Genomic DNA, 16956 nt, shown 5'->3' on the forward strand with positions numbered 1-16956 from the left:
CAATCTATCTATTCCAAACAGTCCGCGAAAATAATTGTTAATGACCAATTAACAGAGGAAATCAATATACAGAAAGGAGTCAGACAGGGATGCCCTCTGTCCCCTTTACTGTTCATAATGATACTGGAGATCCTCCTAGACGATCTAAGGATGGATGCCACTCTAAAAGGTACAAAAATCGCCTCGGAAGAATACAAAGTCCAGGCCTTCGCAGACGATATCGTTTGCATTGTGGAAAATCCCGCAGAGCTAACTACAAAATGGCTATGGAAGATCGAAAAATTTGGGAAACTAGCCGGCCTCAAAATAAACAGAAACAAATCCAAAATACTTACTAAAAACGTCAACTCAGAGAAGAAAACCAAGATCACTAATGAAACAGGTTTAGAAATAGTAAAAAAGGTAAAATACCTAGGAATAACTATCTCGGGATCAAATGCAAATTTATATAAAGATAATTACGAACGGGCATGGGAACTCATCCAGAAGAAACTCAAAAATTGGAAACATCTCAAACTATCCTGGCTAGGAAGAATCTCGGCTATCAAGATGAGCATATTGCCCAAAATGATTTTTTTATTTCAAACATTACCAATTATCAAGAATAACACCTGCTTTAGAAAATGGAATAATGACATCTCGAAGTTCGTTTGGGAAGGGAAGAAGCCGAGGGTCAAATTCAAAGCCCTAACGGATGCGAAGGAAAGAGGAGGCCTAGCGATGCCAGACCTACAACTTTATTTCGAGGCAAGCGCGCTAGCCTGGTCCGTGGCCTGGGCCAATCTGGAACCCAAAAAAATCTTAACTATAGAAGGATGGAATCTAAGAAGAGGTTGGCATGCATACCTCTGGTATGAGAAAGATCAAATAGAAAAAGCATTTAACAACCACTATATAAGATCAGCCCTCCTAAAAGTATGGAAAAAGTATAAAAGCTACTTCTACCTCAAAACGCCCAGATGGATATCCCCGTCAGAGGCCTTTCACAAAAAGGAATTACCGAGGGAAAGATGGCTCAACTACAATCAACTTCTAACAAAGGACAATACTCAATGGCGTTTCAAATCTATGGAGGAACTAAGAGAAACTGAAGAAGAACTGGGTTGGTTCCACTACCTGCAAGCAAAAGAATGCTATAAGGAAGACTGCAAAAAAGGATTCTCCGAGACAGAGACCATATGGGAAAAGATAATGAAAAAAGAAGAAAAAGTGATAACAACACTATACAGAAGTCTATTGGAATGGAACAACGAAAAGGAACTAATAAAAGAAAATATGAACAAATGGGCAAGAGATATCGGCAGGATTATAAGACTCAGCGAATGGGAGCAAACCTGGAGAAAGAAAACCAAACTTACCAAAGCTACATCTATCATAGAAAACTGCCACAAGATGTTCTATAGGTGGCACCTAACACCAGCCACACTATCCAGAATCAATAAAAATCACAGCAGCATGTGCTGGAAATGCAAGAAAGAGACAGGGACCTACTACCACATGTTTTGGAAATGCAGAAGAATACAACAATTCTGGTCGATGATCCACAAACATGTACAAAAAATAACAAAAACAAAACTAAAAATAAAGCCGGAATACTACCTCCTCAACATGACAGGCCCGGCCTTAAAAGGGAATGAGGAAAAAATCTTCTTCTATCTTGCATCCGCGGCAAGGATGCTTATAGCTCAAAAGTGGAAAACACAAGAAACTCCTTCGGTGGAAGAATGGAAAAAAAAGGTGATTGAGTTCATAGATCTGGACAGACTATCGAGTCTAATGGAGAATCAGAACAAGGAAAGACAGACAAATTGGAGCCATTGCAAGGAATACTTAAAGAACATTTAAAAACAAAGAAATAACAATACTAGCTGAAAACCAAACAATTAGTAAAAATAAGGATTTAGAATTAATGAATACTTCTAATGATACTTACCCATCTGTGGACCAAACGGAAGTACCATGTCTCCCCACCTCCTCCTGCCCCCTTTCCCCACAACTCCTATCCCTTACCCCCCCTCCCCTTTCTACCCTTACGTCCTAACCCTCCTCAAGACCCCAGATACCTACTTCTTTCCAAGCTTTCCTATCCACGTATTGTTCCCCCTCTATCGATGTCACAAGCTTAAGAAAACTCAATAAAAATTATTACACCCGAAGAACCACTGTGCTAGATCATGGTGAGACAACCCAAGTCAGCAGTTGGAGAAGACTTGCCAATGCAGATAGGTGGCAGCTATTTCTGCTGGGAAAACATTTCAAGAAAAAAGCTCTTGTATAGCCAGACTCCAAAAAGTGATTTACTATTTCAAAGGATTACTTGGCTGCTGAAAGCTAGAACTCTGAGATATCCACACAAAGGGAGGGAAGAAGGAATTTTTTTCCAAAAGCAGATTAATACCAGCCCCTTCATTGTGTTAGTATTCCCAGCAAATTGTTTCTGAAGAAAAGCCACATCTTTTTGCAAGACGGTGCATCTGCCTGCAAGATGGAATGTTTCAGAACAACCATTCATTGAGGAATTCAGAGTCTGGTTTGAGGGAGTCACATAGTTAGAAGGGAAAGCCAACTGCCTGGAAAGAGCTAAGGAAATATAGTAGAGCAGAAGATTTTGATTTAGAGCCGGGAAATTTGGGTTCCAACAAATGCTTCTCCAGAAAAGCTCAGTGAGTGAGTGGGCTTGGTTGCAGTCTGTTACACAAGGTTGTCATAAGGATTGATTCAGTATGACCCCTATATCTATTAAGGAGGCATTCCATGGATACACAAACCATTAGGACACTATAGAGTTGTAATGGAAGACCTAGGAAATACATATAGGGGGCACCTCTCTAGGCATTCTTAGGTCCTCCAGCATGACTCAATGGTCAACCTCTTGCATAAGCATCCCATAGAAGCACCTGAAGCACAAAACATATTTTGTCAGAAGCAGTAAAATGAAACTATAGGTTCCAGTCCTGCAGGTATAGAGGTCAGTATTATTATACTCTGGAACTACAGTTCATATATGAATAATGGAAATAAATTTATTCTTAGGTCAAGCATGTCTGTTGCCTTACACAAATCCAAAAATTATATAGTAGTCCCTAAAGTTACAAAAGCATAGGTGGTTTGTTTGTCAGGTGATGTATGCAACCTGAGCGTTTTCTGATAATAGCAGTGATGCTTGTTGGTTCTCACATTCATGAAGGAGTAATTGCAAGAGTTTCTTATCACTGGGTGTTATTGTATACACTTTTGTGCATTGTTGAACCGTTTTTTTCATTCCAAGATTCATTTATTTGGTCTTGGACTTGGACTTGAGGTTTTTTTCCCCTACGAGATAGTTATGGGGTGCAAGAAAACATACATAATGATTGAGTTCTTAATAGAATATCTTAATGTGTCGAGATGTATTTTCTTGCCCTGCACAAGAAAACTCTGCTTGGGATCCAGAATTGCCTCCTTTTTCCTTCACAAGGCTAAATCTCCAGAGATTTAACTTACTGTTATATCAGTTTATTTTGGGGTATAGATACACCGACTTCTGGGATCTCACAGTCCCTGTGATTTTTCCAATTCATTCCCCTGATGTTTATATCTTGCTTTCTTGTTTTCTTCTGTTTCAGGCAGCAGGATGAGCCTATGGAAGAAGAGCCTATGAACCAATGAAGATCTGCTTCATCCTCCCAATGGGAACAGAATTTCCTTAGTGGTTCATTCCTCATAACACAGTCCTGGTCCATTGCATAGCCCATGTTACTGTGACTCCCAAGGCTGGAAAACACATTCAACTGTTGCAATACCAGCTGTGTGGAAGGGGCACGTGGCAGATCATCCAGGATTAGTAGGTCCCCCTTGGGGGCTGCCACGTGCGAAACTCCACATTCTAAGAAGTAGTCCCAGAACTGTGGTCCTCCTGTTGGAGAACCAGCTTGGATTAAAACTCTGACAACCAACAGTGCTTGGTGGGACACAGGAGACTGAATATGGACTGCAAAACTGGAGAGTTAACTCCGACGTTGGGGTGGTGCCTTTTCCCCTCCAGAACCAAAGAGGCCCCACGGAGAGATCCTGCTGGGGCAGAGCCAGGGTTTTATTGTCCTTATTCTCTTTTTTTCTAAGCAAGACTTCTTCCCTTCTTGAAAGAAGCTGGACCTTTACAACAGGAAAACTTTAAAAAACAACTATTGGATTTCCAATACTTTGCAACATCTTTGAAGTGTCACCTAGGCCAGCTCCTGCTTCAACCACTGTCCCAAACTTTCCCCTTTTGTTCTAGGACCTCCCTAATTTGCACTATATACAGATCATTACAAACACAGACTTTTATCTAGTTCCCCACAGGACTTTGTGGGAACAAACCGAATCTCCTTTCGGACTCAAGCCCTCAATGTACCATTCCTCAACACACCATGTAAATATGCAGCCCAGTGGTGTTTGTGGCTGGTTGATGTGCCTCTGATCCTTGAACATAGGCCATTCTTATTCCTAAAACAAATTTTGAGGGAGGGAATGGGGAGGAAAGAACGTGGGGAGGGTAATGTGTTCTCTGTTATCCCAGTCAATATGTGGAATTCAATTTCTTGTCAGTCTTAGTTGTTTGGGTGCTTTGTTGGTCCTCCCCTCCCCCCTTTGTCAAAACACACAAAAAAAAACACAACCCACACAAGCTTCTATCCTCATGATGTGTTTGAAAACAAGCAGGCATTGCACCTATAAATGCTCTGTTATTTTGATAAGTGGCATGTGTGATCTACATCGCTGTGACTTCTTTACAACTTTTCTTGAAAAGCACCCACTTCTCATCTGTCAGAACTGTCAATTTGTCAAAAGGTGTCCTACAAGGAAACACGACTTGGTATGTAAGAAAATTACAAGTAGACATGTAGATGAACACATGCCAGTCCCACACACTTCTGTTTCTCATTGTGAACTGGAAAGCTGCAAATGATGGTAGTGAAACCATTTCACACACAGGAAGACCATCATGGCTCTCAATCTCACTGCCAGTGGCCAAATTGGGAGTGTGGATAGAGCAAAAGTGGAGAGAAAGGCTGCATTTGGTGGAAAGGGGAGCCAGGTATATGCGAAAGGATGCAGTGTATAGAACACATATAGAAGAAACTCCTGGATCTAAACCAGCCAGTAAATTGAGCCTTTGCTGCAGCTCAAACATACTATTTTTTTCCATCAAACAGCAGGACTTCATGTATTAAAGCTCAACTTCTACTCCTAAGCAGTGCAGTTGGGGATACTCCTACCATGCACCTGGAGACATGAGGTAGTGAGTTTCAGTCAAAACCATGAAGCCGGGAAAAGGATGGGAGGTAGAAGAAAGTATTGAAGTCTTACAGTGGTAACCAGAGTATTTAAAGTGTTAGCCCCAACACAGGAGTAGACAGCACATATATGGAGGTCCAGTCATATGTTTTGGTCTGACTGCACCCATTTGCTGTTACTGCCAATAAAATCCCACTGCTGAAATTCAAAAACATTTCAACATGAAGAAAGAAAGAAAAGAAACAAAAAATATGTCTATTATGTCCACCCCAAGAGGGAAGGAGACCTAGCCCTGCCATTCTCCAATAGTAATATTATTATTCACTAATTTTCTTCTTTAAAGAAAGCAACAAGTAATTTTGACCATTTTCTTCGTGCTGCAAGAAAATTTTCAAACACTGCAGGTTTTCCAGGCTTTTTTGCAATTCAGGAATTATTCTGCAGAAAATTCACACACAATCGTTTTGTCGAGAAAGTGTTGTCTGCAGGAAACAACATATTCTATGCAGGAAAAAAAATCAGAATTATCCCTTTTGGTTCTGGGTTTTATTTTTCATAACAAATATGCAGATCCTCTGGAGACTAAGTTTACAATTGAATCAATTACAATATTCCTAAGCAGAAAATGCTGTTTTCTGTGCAAAACAACCATATCTGTATTTTGTATAGAATGAGAACCAAACCGCAATGACGCTCATCCGTGGCTGTTTCTATCTGTCAGATTGTAATCATTTGAGAAACACGCAGGAGTGGGTTGTTTTTTTAAAACATTTTTCCATTCCTGGTCTTCAAAACAATGGAGTAGTAGGATGTTCAGACACGCTTCTATACCATAGCTTTCCCTTTGATCCTCAATTTCAGTCATGATGGTGAAAAACAAAGTTTATAACTTTGCCTTACAAGTTATCCTTCTTTGCCAGAACTGCCATAGAAGATGTGTGGTCATGTGCGATTTGGGGACCTTTTCAGATAGGAAGCCCTAAATGCAATGCAGCACCGACATGGTTTCCATGCCTAGTGAATCCACTCTGTTTTAATAAAGACTTCAGGGGAACTATCCCTAGTACTGAAATATACCCTCCATATAGGTCCAGCATGTTCGATTGCCACTCTAAAATTCAGGCAAAAAAATCTGAATCAACACAGAATCCACTGTTATGAAAATCAAAGACACTACTGATACAGTTCTGCTATCCAAAGCTGGTATTTCATAAATTGAGTGACTTCCTTCGGGGCCTGCTTTTGAACAGCAATCTATACACTATTTGGAGAGGGGGGGCAAGGCGAGAAAGCTGCATAGCAAGAGGTTTCACAAAGCAGTAGGTGAGCTATAACTTTCCCTATTCTGTCAACAGCAGAGGGTGCTTCTACGCCAGCCTCAGGTGCAGTATCCACACTCACGGAGGGAGGGGGTGGCATTGAATTTGGAGGATCCAGGCTACTTACAATACCATGCAACATTTGTTCAGCTGTTTACAACATGATTCGGTATTGATCATAAAATCATGAAGATGGAAAAGGTGCCAAAGGCCATCCAGTTCAAACCTCTGCCCTCCAGAAATACACAAAGCATTCCCAACATATAAGACTCTGGTAAAAATCCTTCAGAGAAAGAAACTCCATCTCATCGCAAGGAAGCCTGTTCCACGGCAAAACTGCCCTTTACCATTGGGAAGTTTTCCCTAATTTTGAGATGAAATCTCGGATAACTGACCTATGCCTTTTGTTGGTGAGCCAAGTCAAAGCTTGCTGGTAGAGCTGTTCCTTGCCAGCTGGTTGGCACTGTCATTCTATCCTAACCCTGTCAACCACATAGTAATTGGGTTGTTGTAGGTTTTTTTCAGGCTATATGGCCATATAGCCCGAAAAAACCTACAACAACCCAGTGATTCCAGCCATGAAAGCCTTCGACAATACACATAGTAATTATTTACTATCATTTTCCAATTATAATGTGTTGTGTGCAAAATTTGGGCACCACTTTTCTCCATTCGCAGCCAAGAACTACAATAGAAATAGGCCACAATTATAGCCATGTCAAATAAATATTAGTACCTTTTAAATTAGTCCTTAAATGTTTGAATTGTAACTACATTCTCTTGCTTCTCCCAATCTCTGCATGTGTGAGAGAAGGGCAGGAAGAAATCGATACAGCATTGCATTGGCAAACCACTGCAAATCTTATTCTATGAACTGCTTTGTTTAACTCATGCTATCTTTTTATCCTTGCAGATTTTAAGTGATTTACAATGCAATTCAAAACCTATTTACTTAAATCAAAATTACCAAGTAGCAAGACCCATTGAACTTTAAATACAAGGTTGAGAGGAAATTGTGCTATAAGCATATTTGCTTTGACAAATGGAGGAAAGTAGAAAAGTCTGTCTTCTCAGCTATTGTGAACTACAGCTCCTCAGAGCATTGGCTGATGTGTTTAATGGCAAGGCATTGTAGGAGTTGTAGTCCAAAACATCCTGATGATCACAGGTACTACATTCCTACTTTATCTAATAACCTGCCCCAGCAAGCATCAGTTTTCTGTAGGTGATCATTGATTGCAGAGAAATGGACTGTATGGGGAAAGAGTTCACATCCACATGTGACAAGTTGGTGATTTCTCAGTGGAGATCTTCCCAGAAAGGAAGAAGGTTTCTTATTCTAGTTATGCTCCTCTCCCAATTCCTGTTGAGAGCAAGATATGTGTTTCTGACTTGCAAGGATTCTGTGTATATTGGGCTCTGGAAAATTTCCATGGGTAGTGATGCCCAATGCAGTGGAGCCACCACAAAATTAGCCCTGCTGCATCACTTAGCAGTTAGGCTGTTTTTCTTACCATCCTGTGGATTTGAGCTCCTTAGATTCACAGGAGAGTAGAAAAGTGGTCTGTTTTCATCAAAACAGCAACATTGGTGATGACAGGGTAAGATGGGACTTTCCATGGCTGGACAGCACACACAAGCATAAATCTGTGTGAAATCATTGAGTCACTGACTATGGCAGTCTGGAGTGAAAGTAGGAAGAAACCACAAGTTGAAAAGAATTGATTATGGGATGCATAGCTTCCAAACTCTATTAAAGTCCTATTATTGGCTATGTAGAAAAGAGGGAGGTAGGGGTTTTGGAAGAAGGGACTAAGTAACAACAGGAAGTCAGATGCAAAACAGGCCGAGATTTTTAATTGTTTCCAGATGCTTGTTGAACATATAAACAAGTTGAGGTGACTCATGCCGTTATCGTAACTGTTTGGATGTTTCAACATGATTGTGAAAATTGTGATTTTAAATATAGACCCCCCACAATTGTAAACAGTTTGAGAAATGAGGCGCTTTTCACAACCAACTGTCTGGCATACCATCAGAAGATGTTGTAAGACATGTATGGGAGAAACTATTGGTTTATGAGGTTTCCAATCAGTTCAAGGACCTCTTCACACACACTGCTGGAAACTCTGAGTGTCACTGCTGATTGTGGTGATTGAAATGGTGCCTGCCCAGGTCATGTGAGGACCTGTTGCCTCATGCCCTTCACCATACCAGGTTCCCCCACCTCATCATATAGGGCAGTGTTTCTCAACTTTCCTTATGCTGTGACCCCTTAATACAGTTCTTCATGTTGTGGTGACCCCGAACCATGACATTATTTTCGTTACTACTTCATAACTATAATTTTATTACTGTTATGAATCGTAATGTAAATATCCAATATGCAAGATGTGTCTTCATTCACTGGACCAAATTTGGCACAAATACCCAATATGCCCAAATTTGAATACTGGTGAGGTTGGAATGGGATTGATTTTGTCATTTGGGAGTTGTAGTTGCTGGGATTTCTAGTGCATCTACAATCAAAAAGCATTCTGGACTCCACCAATGATGAAATTGAACCAATCTTGGCACACAGAGCTCCCATGACCAACAGAAAATACTGGAATGATTTAGTGGGTATTGACCTTGAGTTTTGGAGTTGTAGTTCACCTACATCCAGGGAATACTGTGGTCTCAAACAATGGTGGATCTGGACCAAACTTTGCACAAATACTCAATATGCCTAAATATGAACACTGGTGGAGTTTGGAGAAAATAGACCTTGAGATTTGAGAGTTGTAGTTGCTGAGTCACCTACAATCAAAGCACATTCTGAACTTCACCAATTATAGAATTGGACCAAACTTCCTACACAGAACCCCCATAACCAACAGAACATACTGTGTTTTCTGATGGTCTTTGGTGACCCCTCTGACACGCCCTTGCAACCCCCCCCCCCCCGAGGTCCCGACCCCCTGGTTGAAAAACACTGACATAGGGGGAAGTAATCCGGATCAACCCATTTTTCCTAATGGAAGGACAGAAAGCCTTCCTTTCTACACCACCGGCAATTTTTGGTGGTGGCAGGTCCTTTGCGCCAGTTCAGCCATGGAGCCACCCCGGAAGTACTTTTCGATGTGTGATGGGAGCTGGCGGACTCATTGGAAAAGCTATTTTAAAAAACCTGTCATCATTGTCAAATTTGGGCCTGTGTGAAGTGGTCCCAAATTAGCACCAACCTTGAGAAGGAGGGGCTAATGGCAAATAACAGCACATCCCAAAAAGCACTTTTCTCTCTCATCTCTGTTGTATTAAAATTAATTAATTAAGCACCTTCACTATATGTGGTGCTTCAAAAGATAAAGGACAAAAATAAAACATTTCCTTACCCTGGGGTTTATGATCTAAAGATGGGAAACACAAGTAAAGGGGATGACAGCATGGAAAGGTTTTGTGCATCGAGGCACTGTGGAGTGGGAATGTCCTAAGCCTTTTCCTGCTTTTGTTCCCATTTTAGCATTCTTTCATTTTCTGCTGTACAGTCCGTCAAATACAGATTTCACTCCAATAGACATTGACTGGTAATTAGAATGCTTATGGACATTATGCCAAAGTCCATAAATAAAGCTGACGATAGGGGCATGAAAAAAAAGAATATTCTGACTACAATCCTCCTGGTGCATTGTGCTCATCCCAGCCAAGATTACACAACTTGCTTCTCCACTAATTTATAGTGGTATGCATTTTCATGAATTTCTTTGTCATAAGGAAGAATAAATATGTCATTTTCCTCCTTGTAACAAGAAAGCTCTTGAAAACAGAATGGTTTTTGAGGTAAATTCACACTTTTCTCCAAAAAATGGAGAGAAAAGAGAGGAAAATATTTTTTTTGCCTCAAAACCAATGTTTTCCCTATTGTTTTTCTGCACAGAAAGTATATTTTTCTGCAAAGAAAATGCTGTTTCCCACACACACAAAAATATGCACAGGCATTTTTCACTCAGAATGGATCCTGAATACTGCAGATTCTCTTTAGTCCAGAATTCCCTTCGTCAGGGTTCCTCAACATTTGGAAAACTAATTTTATGTATATGACTTGAATATATATAATTTTAATCTTTAGTTGCACCCATAGTGTCATTCCTTTTGCCACAACCAGTTACACCGGTATAGTCTCACCGATGAGATGCTGGCCATTCTTTTTCTTTCTTGAATTGGGTGACCCACCAACTCCCATGATCCCTAACTAGCATAGACATTGTTGAGGCATCATGGATGATGGAGTCTAGCATAATCTTGAGAGTGAGACGTCACACTTTCCCAATTCCTGTTGAGTGGAAATATATCTTATGCCTACAATAGTTCCTTATGCCTTACAGTAGCTTCTGTTTCAGTCCCTTGTCTCAACTTGTCTGCAATCTCAAATGTCTTTAGACACCCCAATCTCTGAGTAGCTAACAAAATCAATACATGCAACAAGGAATCTGTTGGTCTTTTTTTAAAGAAAAAAGCACAGAATTCAGATAACAACATGGTTACATCTGTAGACAAGAAACTCTTCATTCTAAAGCAGAGCTTTCAAAACTGTGTATCGCAACATGTGTCAGCTACACTGTGTAGGTGTGTCACACGAACGTAATGAGAAACCTCTGAGTATGTGAAATAAGCAATAAATCATATATTTTTAAAAATATAAACCAAAGGTTTTCATGATTGTGTCCCCTACATTTTGTTCGTACAACTTATATATGTATACATATCTTTTATAAGAGGTTGGTTTAACTTCCAGTTTGATAGTAAAACTGAATGACTGTCGCGAAATATATATATAAAAGTGATGTGTCACCAACATGAAATGTTTGGAAAGCTCTACTCTAAAGCCATCTCACAATGATGGGATATTATACGATCAATCTGAAGAGAAACCAGATGGGATATTATAACATATTATCAAAGTCATCAAACAACTCAGTGTAAAGGGACACAAATTCTTATTTTACCAGTTTGTCTATCTAGGCTAGTATTGCCTATTGGCAGTGACTCTCCAGAGCCTTGAGCAGGGTTCTTTCTCATTTCCTACTATCTAATTCTTTCAGTAGGAGATGCCAGGCTTGTAAATATACTGTTCTATCAAAAAGCTCTGGTCCCTTCCAGAATGGTAAAGAAATGTATGAAACAGCCTTGCGCTAAGTCAAGCCAAAATGGGTGAAGAATTATTCATCACTAATTTTCTCCTTGAAAGGAGCAACAAAATGTGTCCCTTTTCTTCCCAGTTCAAGAAAGTGTGGGTATTTAAAATACGCATATTTAAGGTCTTGTTCTGCACAAAAAAATAGAAAATGTTTCCTCTGCCAAAACCAAGCACATGCAAATAAGCCCCGAATTATAAAGATTACCACGGGCCAAGAATTCTTCATATCAGGGATATTCAACACTTGAGAAATATGTTTCTCAACCATAAAAAAATATTTTCAAGTACTCTCCCATCCCTAGAAAATAGGCTCACTTATTGCTAGCTCTGATAATCCCATCTATTGCAGCTTCATGTTTCCAGATGGCTCCATTGTGGTTTTTCAGTCTTGCCTAGTTTAGCCTGGAGATCTCTGGTGGTGTCTATGCCATGTACTGACCAGCACTCACTTAGTTTCTAAAATCAGACAAGATCAGAGATGCTTAAAGGTCTATGAACCCTTTCAGGGCAAGGATGGGGAACCTCTTTTAATCCGATTTCAGATATTTTTTGTCGGGGGGGGGGATGGTTGATTTACAGTGGTACAGGGGGCAAAGCAGTGAAATAAAAAAAGCCCATCCTCTTAAAGCCTTTACATTTAACAACTAAGCCTTAGATGAGCAATTATTTCCAAAAATGGAGGCAGTAGAGCAAGTTGGAGAAACTGCCATGTCATAGGAAAGGGACATCTAGTGAGTCCTGGAGGAACAGCGTGGTAACCCAGAAGGACTTGACTTGGTTCCTGTTTAGAAGAGGAAGAGGTAAAGGATCACTTTAAGAGAGCTTAAAGAGAGTGAAGGGAACTTCTGACTTAAAAGGCCAATTGGACTCCTGGGCCATCTGAAAATGTTTGCTCAGCAAGTCCTCCTCTTTAACTAGAAAGGCACTTAAAGGCAGATGATTCCTAATGTTATCTTTGAGTACATGTTGGTTTCGGGGGTTTTTTCTTTCAGAAACTGAACTGGATACTGAAGGCAAAGGGACAATATTTTTGGATAGTGTAAAGTCCTGTGGGGGGAAAAAAACTTTAAAAAAATATCTTCCTAAAACCTGCAAATTCAAAAATAAATTAGCTCTTTTATAGAGTTCTGCATAGAAATTTTGAGACCAGCTTATAACAAGCCCAATACTTGGTGCCTGCTTGGGATTGCTGTCCTATTGTGTACACAGCTCTTGCCAGGTGGAAAGCTTGGATTCGCCATCTTTGGTCTAAATTGGTCTCTCTTTCCCCTGCCCCCCAAGATGATGGTATTGCTCTTCTTCTGAGCTGCTGGTGGGCAAGTCCTGAGTTTCCCTTGAGTAGGACTTGCTGCTGTTGACTGCAATCCAAGCATGACACAGGCCATCCTTCTTCCTGAATTGACCTAGAAAAACAAAACAAAAACCAACAGAATATCAGTACTAAAATTGAACTGGCCACCTGTAAGGTGATTAGTATTACAATATGAATATAATTTGGTCCAGAGTTGGAGAGTAACTCATTGTACTAATTATACCAATTGAATGCATTGCTTTCCAAGTATACAGAGGGGAATCATTGCAAGTTTTATTTTAAAAAAATTGTTATGTTTGGGAACTACCTTACTTATTTAGTTGTTGACTAGAGCCAGTGAAGTCTAGTGGTTTGAGTGTTGGACTCAGACTCTGTGAGACTAGGGTTCAAATCCCTGGTGGAAACCCACTGAGTGACCATTGAAAATGGGTTTGGCTGGGTCTTCAGTTTTCACAGATCATCCCCAAGTGATAAACAAGGGAAACTTGCTCTCCACCCCCCCCCCCCCCAACTCTCCTGGTGTGTCATTTCTACCCACTGGGAGAGCTGCTATGAGAGTGTACTGGAGGCCAGGTAAGTTTATTTTACTTTTCTAAGTGATCTGGGGACTTTGGGGAAGGGGCGGGGAGGGCCTCCAAATGTTCTCGCAGGCCAGTCCCATGAGAGCATCTGGACACCCACCCCAGAAAACACACACTTTCTGGGGTGGGTGTGGACAGCCCCCCAGGAAAAACCATGTTTTTTAAATACGAATTCTCTTGGGCTAAAGGCCTGTCTGGATCTGGCCATAGATGGTTTTGCAAAAATAATGAGCTCTTTCCTAAAACTTCTTCAAAGGCTAAAGGAGACAAGCAGCCCTTTTCAATTGGATGACACTGCATGTGCTTGGTAACTCCCTCCTGCCCGGCTGTTAGGTTGTGTGTGTGTGTGTGTGTATTCTCTAAAGGAAATTAAATACATAAAACCCTTTTGAGGATGAGAGAACAGATCCTTTTGAACTGCATTTCCTTTCAGATTTAAATGAAAGCAGCTGAGATCTGCATTCTTTTGGGGGATCATAAACCAGATGATTTTTTTGATCACTTAAGCAAGTCTCCGTAACTCTATCCAGCTTTGAATATTTAACTGCTCTAAACGAGTGCTAAGTATCCATAGTCCAAGTCCTTATTTAAAAAAACAAACCCTTCAATCCTTGAGTTACATGCAGCTCTAATGCATTATAGGAAGCCACCATCAAAGGTAAAGGCAAAGAACAGTTAGGGCAGTTTTGGATGCTGAAATGTTAGGGGAGGGAAGGTGGATGGCACCAAGTACTTTAGGCAAAAGAGAAAACCCAGAGCTCAGTTTTGCTTGTTTCTTAGATGTATAAAACACAGTGAAGTGAATCTTATATACCGTCCAACATTGCACAGATGAAAACTTGGACAAATCTTAGCAAACAGCATTGTCAAAATAGTAAAGGCTATTAATGTGGAAGAACATACAAACCAGGAGAAATTGCAAGAGTTTCCTTTCTCCTAAGCCTTTTGGGAAGGGAAAATTTTTACCTCCCACCAGTTCATTGAGTGGAAATCATTTCTGCACTTTCAACTCTGTTTACAGCAACAGAAGTAGAATAGTGACATAGAAGAGGAGGAGGACAAAAGAGAAACCAAGACATTTTAAAATCTGCTTAAGATGAGATGACAGGGATTTTCAAACACCTAGAGAGTCACCTGTGGCTCATGTACACTGATTCTATAATCCAGTTTGAAGCTCGCTTTAAACTGTGGTGGCTAAATAATGTTTTGCTGTCAAATCATATTAAGCAAAGTCCGTAGAAGACCAAAATGCATCCCTTAATGCACTGGAGTGCACATGCAATCTAAAACACATCAAATGGCAAAATTGGATCCACGGAATGCAGAACACTTTGTGGACACATGCTACGCTGAAGCACTTTGTAAAATTCAGGACATGAGGGCAGATAGCTGCATAAGAGTGCCCCAGGGGCATCTCTGGACAGCAAAGGGACAACTGACCCCTTGGAACAGGTAACTGTTTCTTGTCTTCACAACTATGTGCATGTATAGGCTTCACGTGCGTCACATAGAGGTTCAGCTGGTTGCATTGGCTTCCTCTTGTTATCTATGTACAACTCAAGAAGCCAGTGCCTCATGTTTTGCCATGTAGGCTCTGTTTGGTACTTCCTTTTAAAAAAAATTGCATTTTTAAAATTAAAAACAAAATAGCATATTTGAACAGATAATAACTGTCTATTTTAGGCATACATTATGATAACATATTTCTATATTATCTATTCACATTCTTTACAGATTCATTCATATTACATTTTGTATTTTTCTCCTCCCACCACCTTTCCTTACCTCTCCCACCACTTTTATCTCTATATCTTTATTTTTAAACACGAACACTACCTTTTAAATCTTTGTACAATATCTATGCTGGCTTCTCCTTCTTTTACCTATTTCATATATGTTGCCCGTTTCTCTTTAATTTCTTCTGTTTTGTCCTCCTGTGAACCTTCTTGGGTTATACATGCAATAATGTCTGATTGGACTTGCTCAAATAAATAGTTATTCCAATTTTCCAGATTCCATTTTTTTCATCTCTCCATCCCCAGGCTATTACCTCCTTTCTTGCTAAAATCATTGCTGTAAATAAGTCTTGGTTCTTTGCAGTAATGTTTTTATTCCCTGTAATTGCCATTAACATAAATTCCATATTGACTTGAATTGTATTCTGAAAAGTTTCCCTATTTTTCTAATTATCTTATCCCAAAAGTTGTTGCATTTAAACAGTCCCACCACATATGTGCATACCAGCCTTTCTCTACTTTACAGTGCCAACACATTGAGCTTAGTCCTGTTCCCATATTTGCTAGTTAAGCTTGTGTCCTATACCATTTCCAGATCAATTTCCTTTCTAATTCTTTATATTTTTCCATTTTAACTTTCTTGCCCCCTTCTTTATTTCCTCAATAGTTTGTTTTGTGAGTGGCCCTTCCTTCTGCCATTTATTTTGTAATGTTCTTACGACATATTCATCGTCTTTTATCATCGTTTTATATAATTCTCCTACTAAACCTTTCATTGTTTTCTGTCCTTTCATAAATATATTTTGTAGGTTCTGTTTGGTGACATATGTTCTGTTTATGTCAGACTTTCTTTGTGATGCTGAAAGAGTTCTAGAATTGTCCTTGTAGCTACAAGAGATCAGATAGTAGAGAAGGCTGGCAGAGCAAGGCTGGATCTCTCAATTGTCCCTCTGCTATTTTGTTTGGTGGCCAAGCTGGCCATGGAAGAAAAACAGCTCAGCCCTCAACACTATCTATTCACAGCCAACAAGATTTGTAGAAGGCATATATTGTGCCCATACATATCAGCCTCCTTGTAGCCGAAGATCTAACAGAGAGGCTCTTCTCTTTGTCTCACTTATAAGGGAAATACAGTTGATGAGAGTATAAAAGATAGGGCCTTACTTGTGGCTGATCTAAACTTTGCAATTTCTTATCCCGAGAAGCTAGTGAGGTACCTCCATTAACTGCATTTTGCTACAGTAGAGTTTCACTAATTCAACATAAACGGGCCAGCAGAACGTTGGATAAGTGAAAATGTTGGATAATAATGAGCAATTAAAGAAAAGCCTATTAAACGTCAAATTACATTATGATTTTACTAATTAAGCACCAAAATGTCATGTTTTACAACAAAACAACAGAAAAAGCAGGTCAATGTGCTGTAATGTTATGTAGCAATTACTGTATTTATGAATTTAACACCAAAACATCACAATGTATTGAAACATCTGTGGATTCGCATTTTTAAAAAACCTGAATTTTAGTAAATTTAAAAAGTTGTGCTCGCATTTAGTTTTTTGTGTTTGTTGTT

The 16956-nt window shown here is 39.8% G+C and overlaps 2 protein-coding genes across 2 annotated transcripts in view; one reads left to right on the forward strand and one right to left on the reverse strand.

The window, feature by feature from the left end:
* Positions 1-4718, forward strand: part of HDAC7 (histone deacetylase 7) — a 153752-nt gene extending 149034 nt beyond the window's left edge. Inside the window, exon 25 of the mRNA XM_060763820.2 lies at positions 3606-4718. Within this exon, the coding sequence (XP_060619803.2) occupies positions 3606-3648 (43 nt within the window). The 3' untranslated portion in view covers positions 3649-4718. The remainder of the gene's footprint in view (positions 1-3605) is intronic.
* A 3690-nt stretch (positions 4719-8408) lies between these two features.
* The window catches only part of LOC132766586 (twist-related protein 2-like), a 36639-nt gene continuing 28091 nt past the window's right edge, over positions 8409-16956 (reverse strand). The window contains exon 2 of the mRNA XM_067463953.1: positions 8409-13157. The gene's annotated coding sequence lies outside the window, so the exon portion shown is untranslated. The remainder of the gene's footprint in view (positions 13158-16956) is intronic.

This window comes from Anolis sagrei, chromosome 2 (assembly GCF_037176765.1).
Source record: "Anolis sagrei isolate rAnoSag1 chromosome 2, rAnoSag1.mat, whole genome shotgun sequence".
In the NCBI taxonomy this organism is placed as follows: Eukaryota; Metazoa; Chordata; class Lepidosauria; order Squamata; family Dactyloidae; genus Anolis; species Anolis sagrei.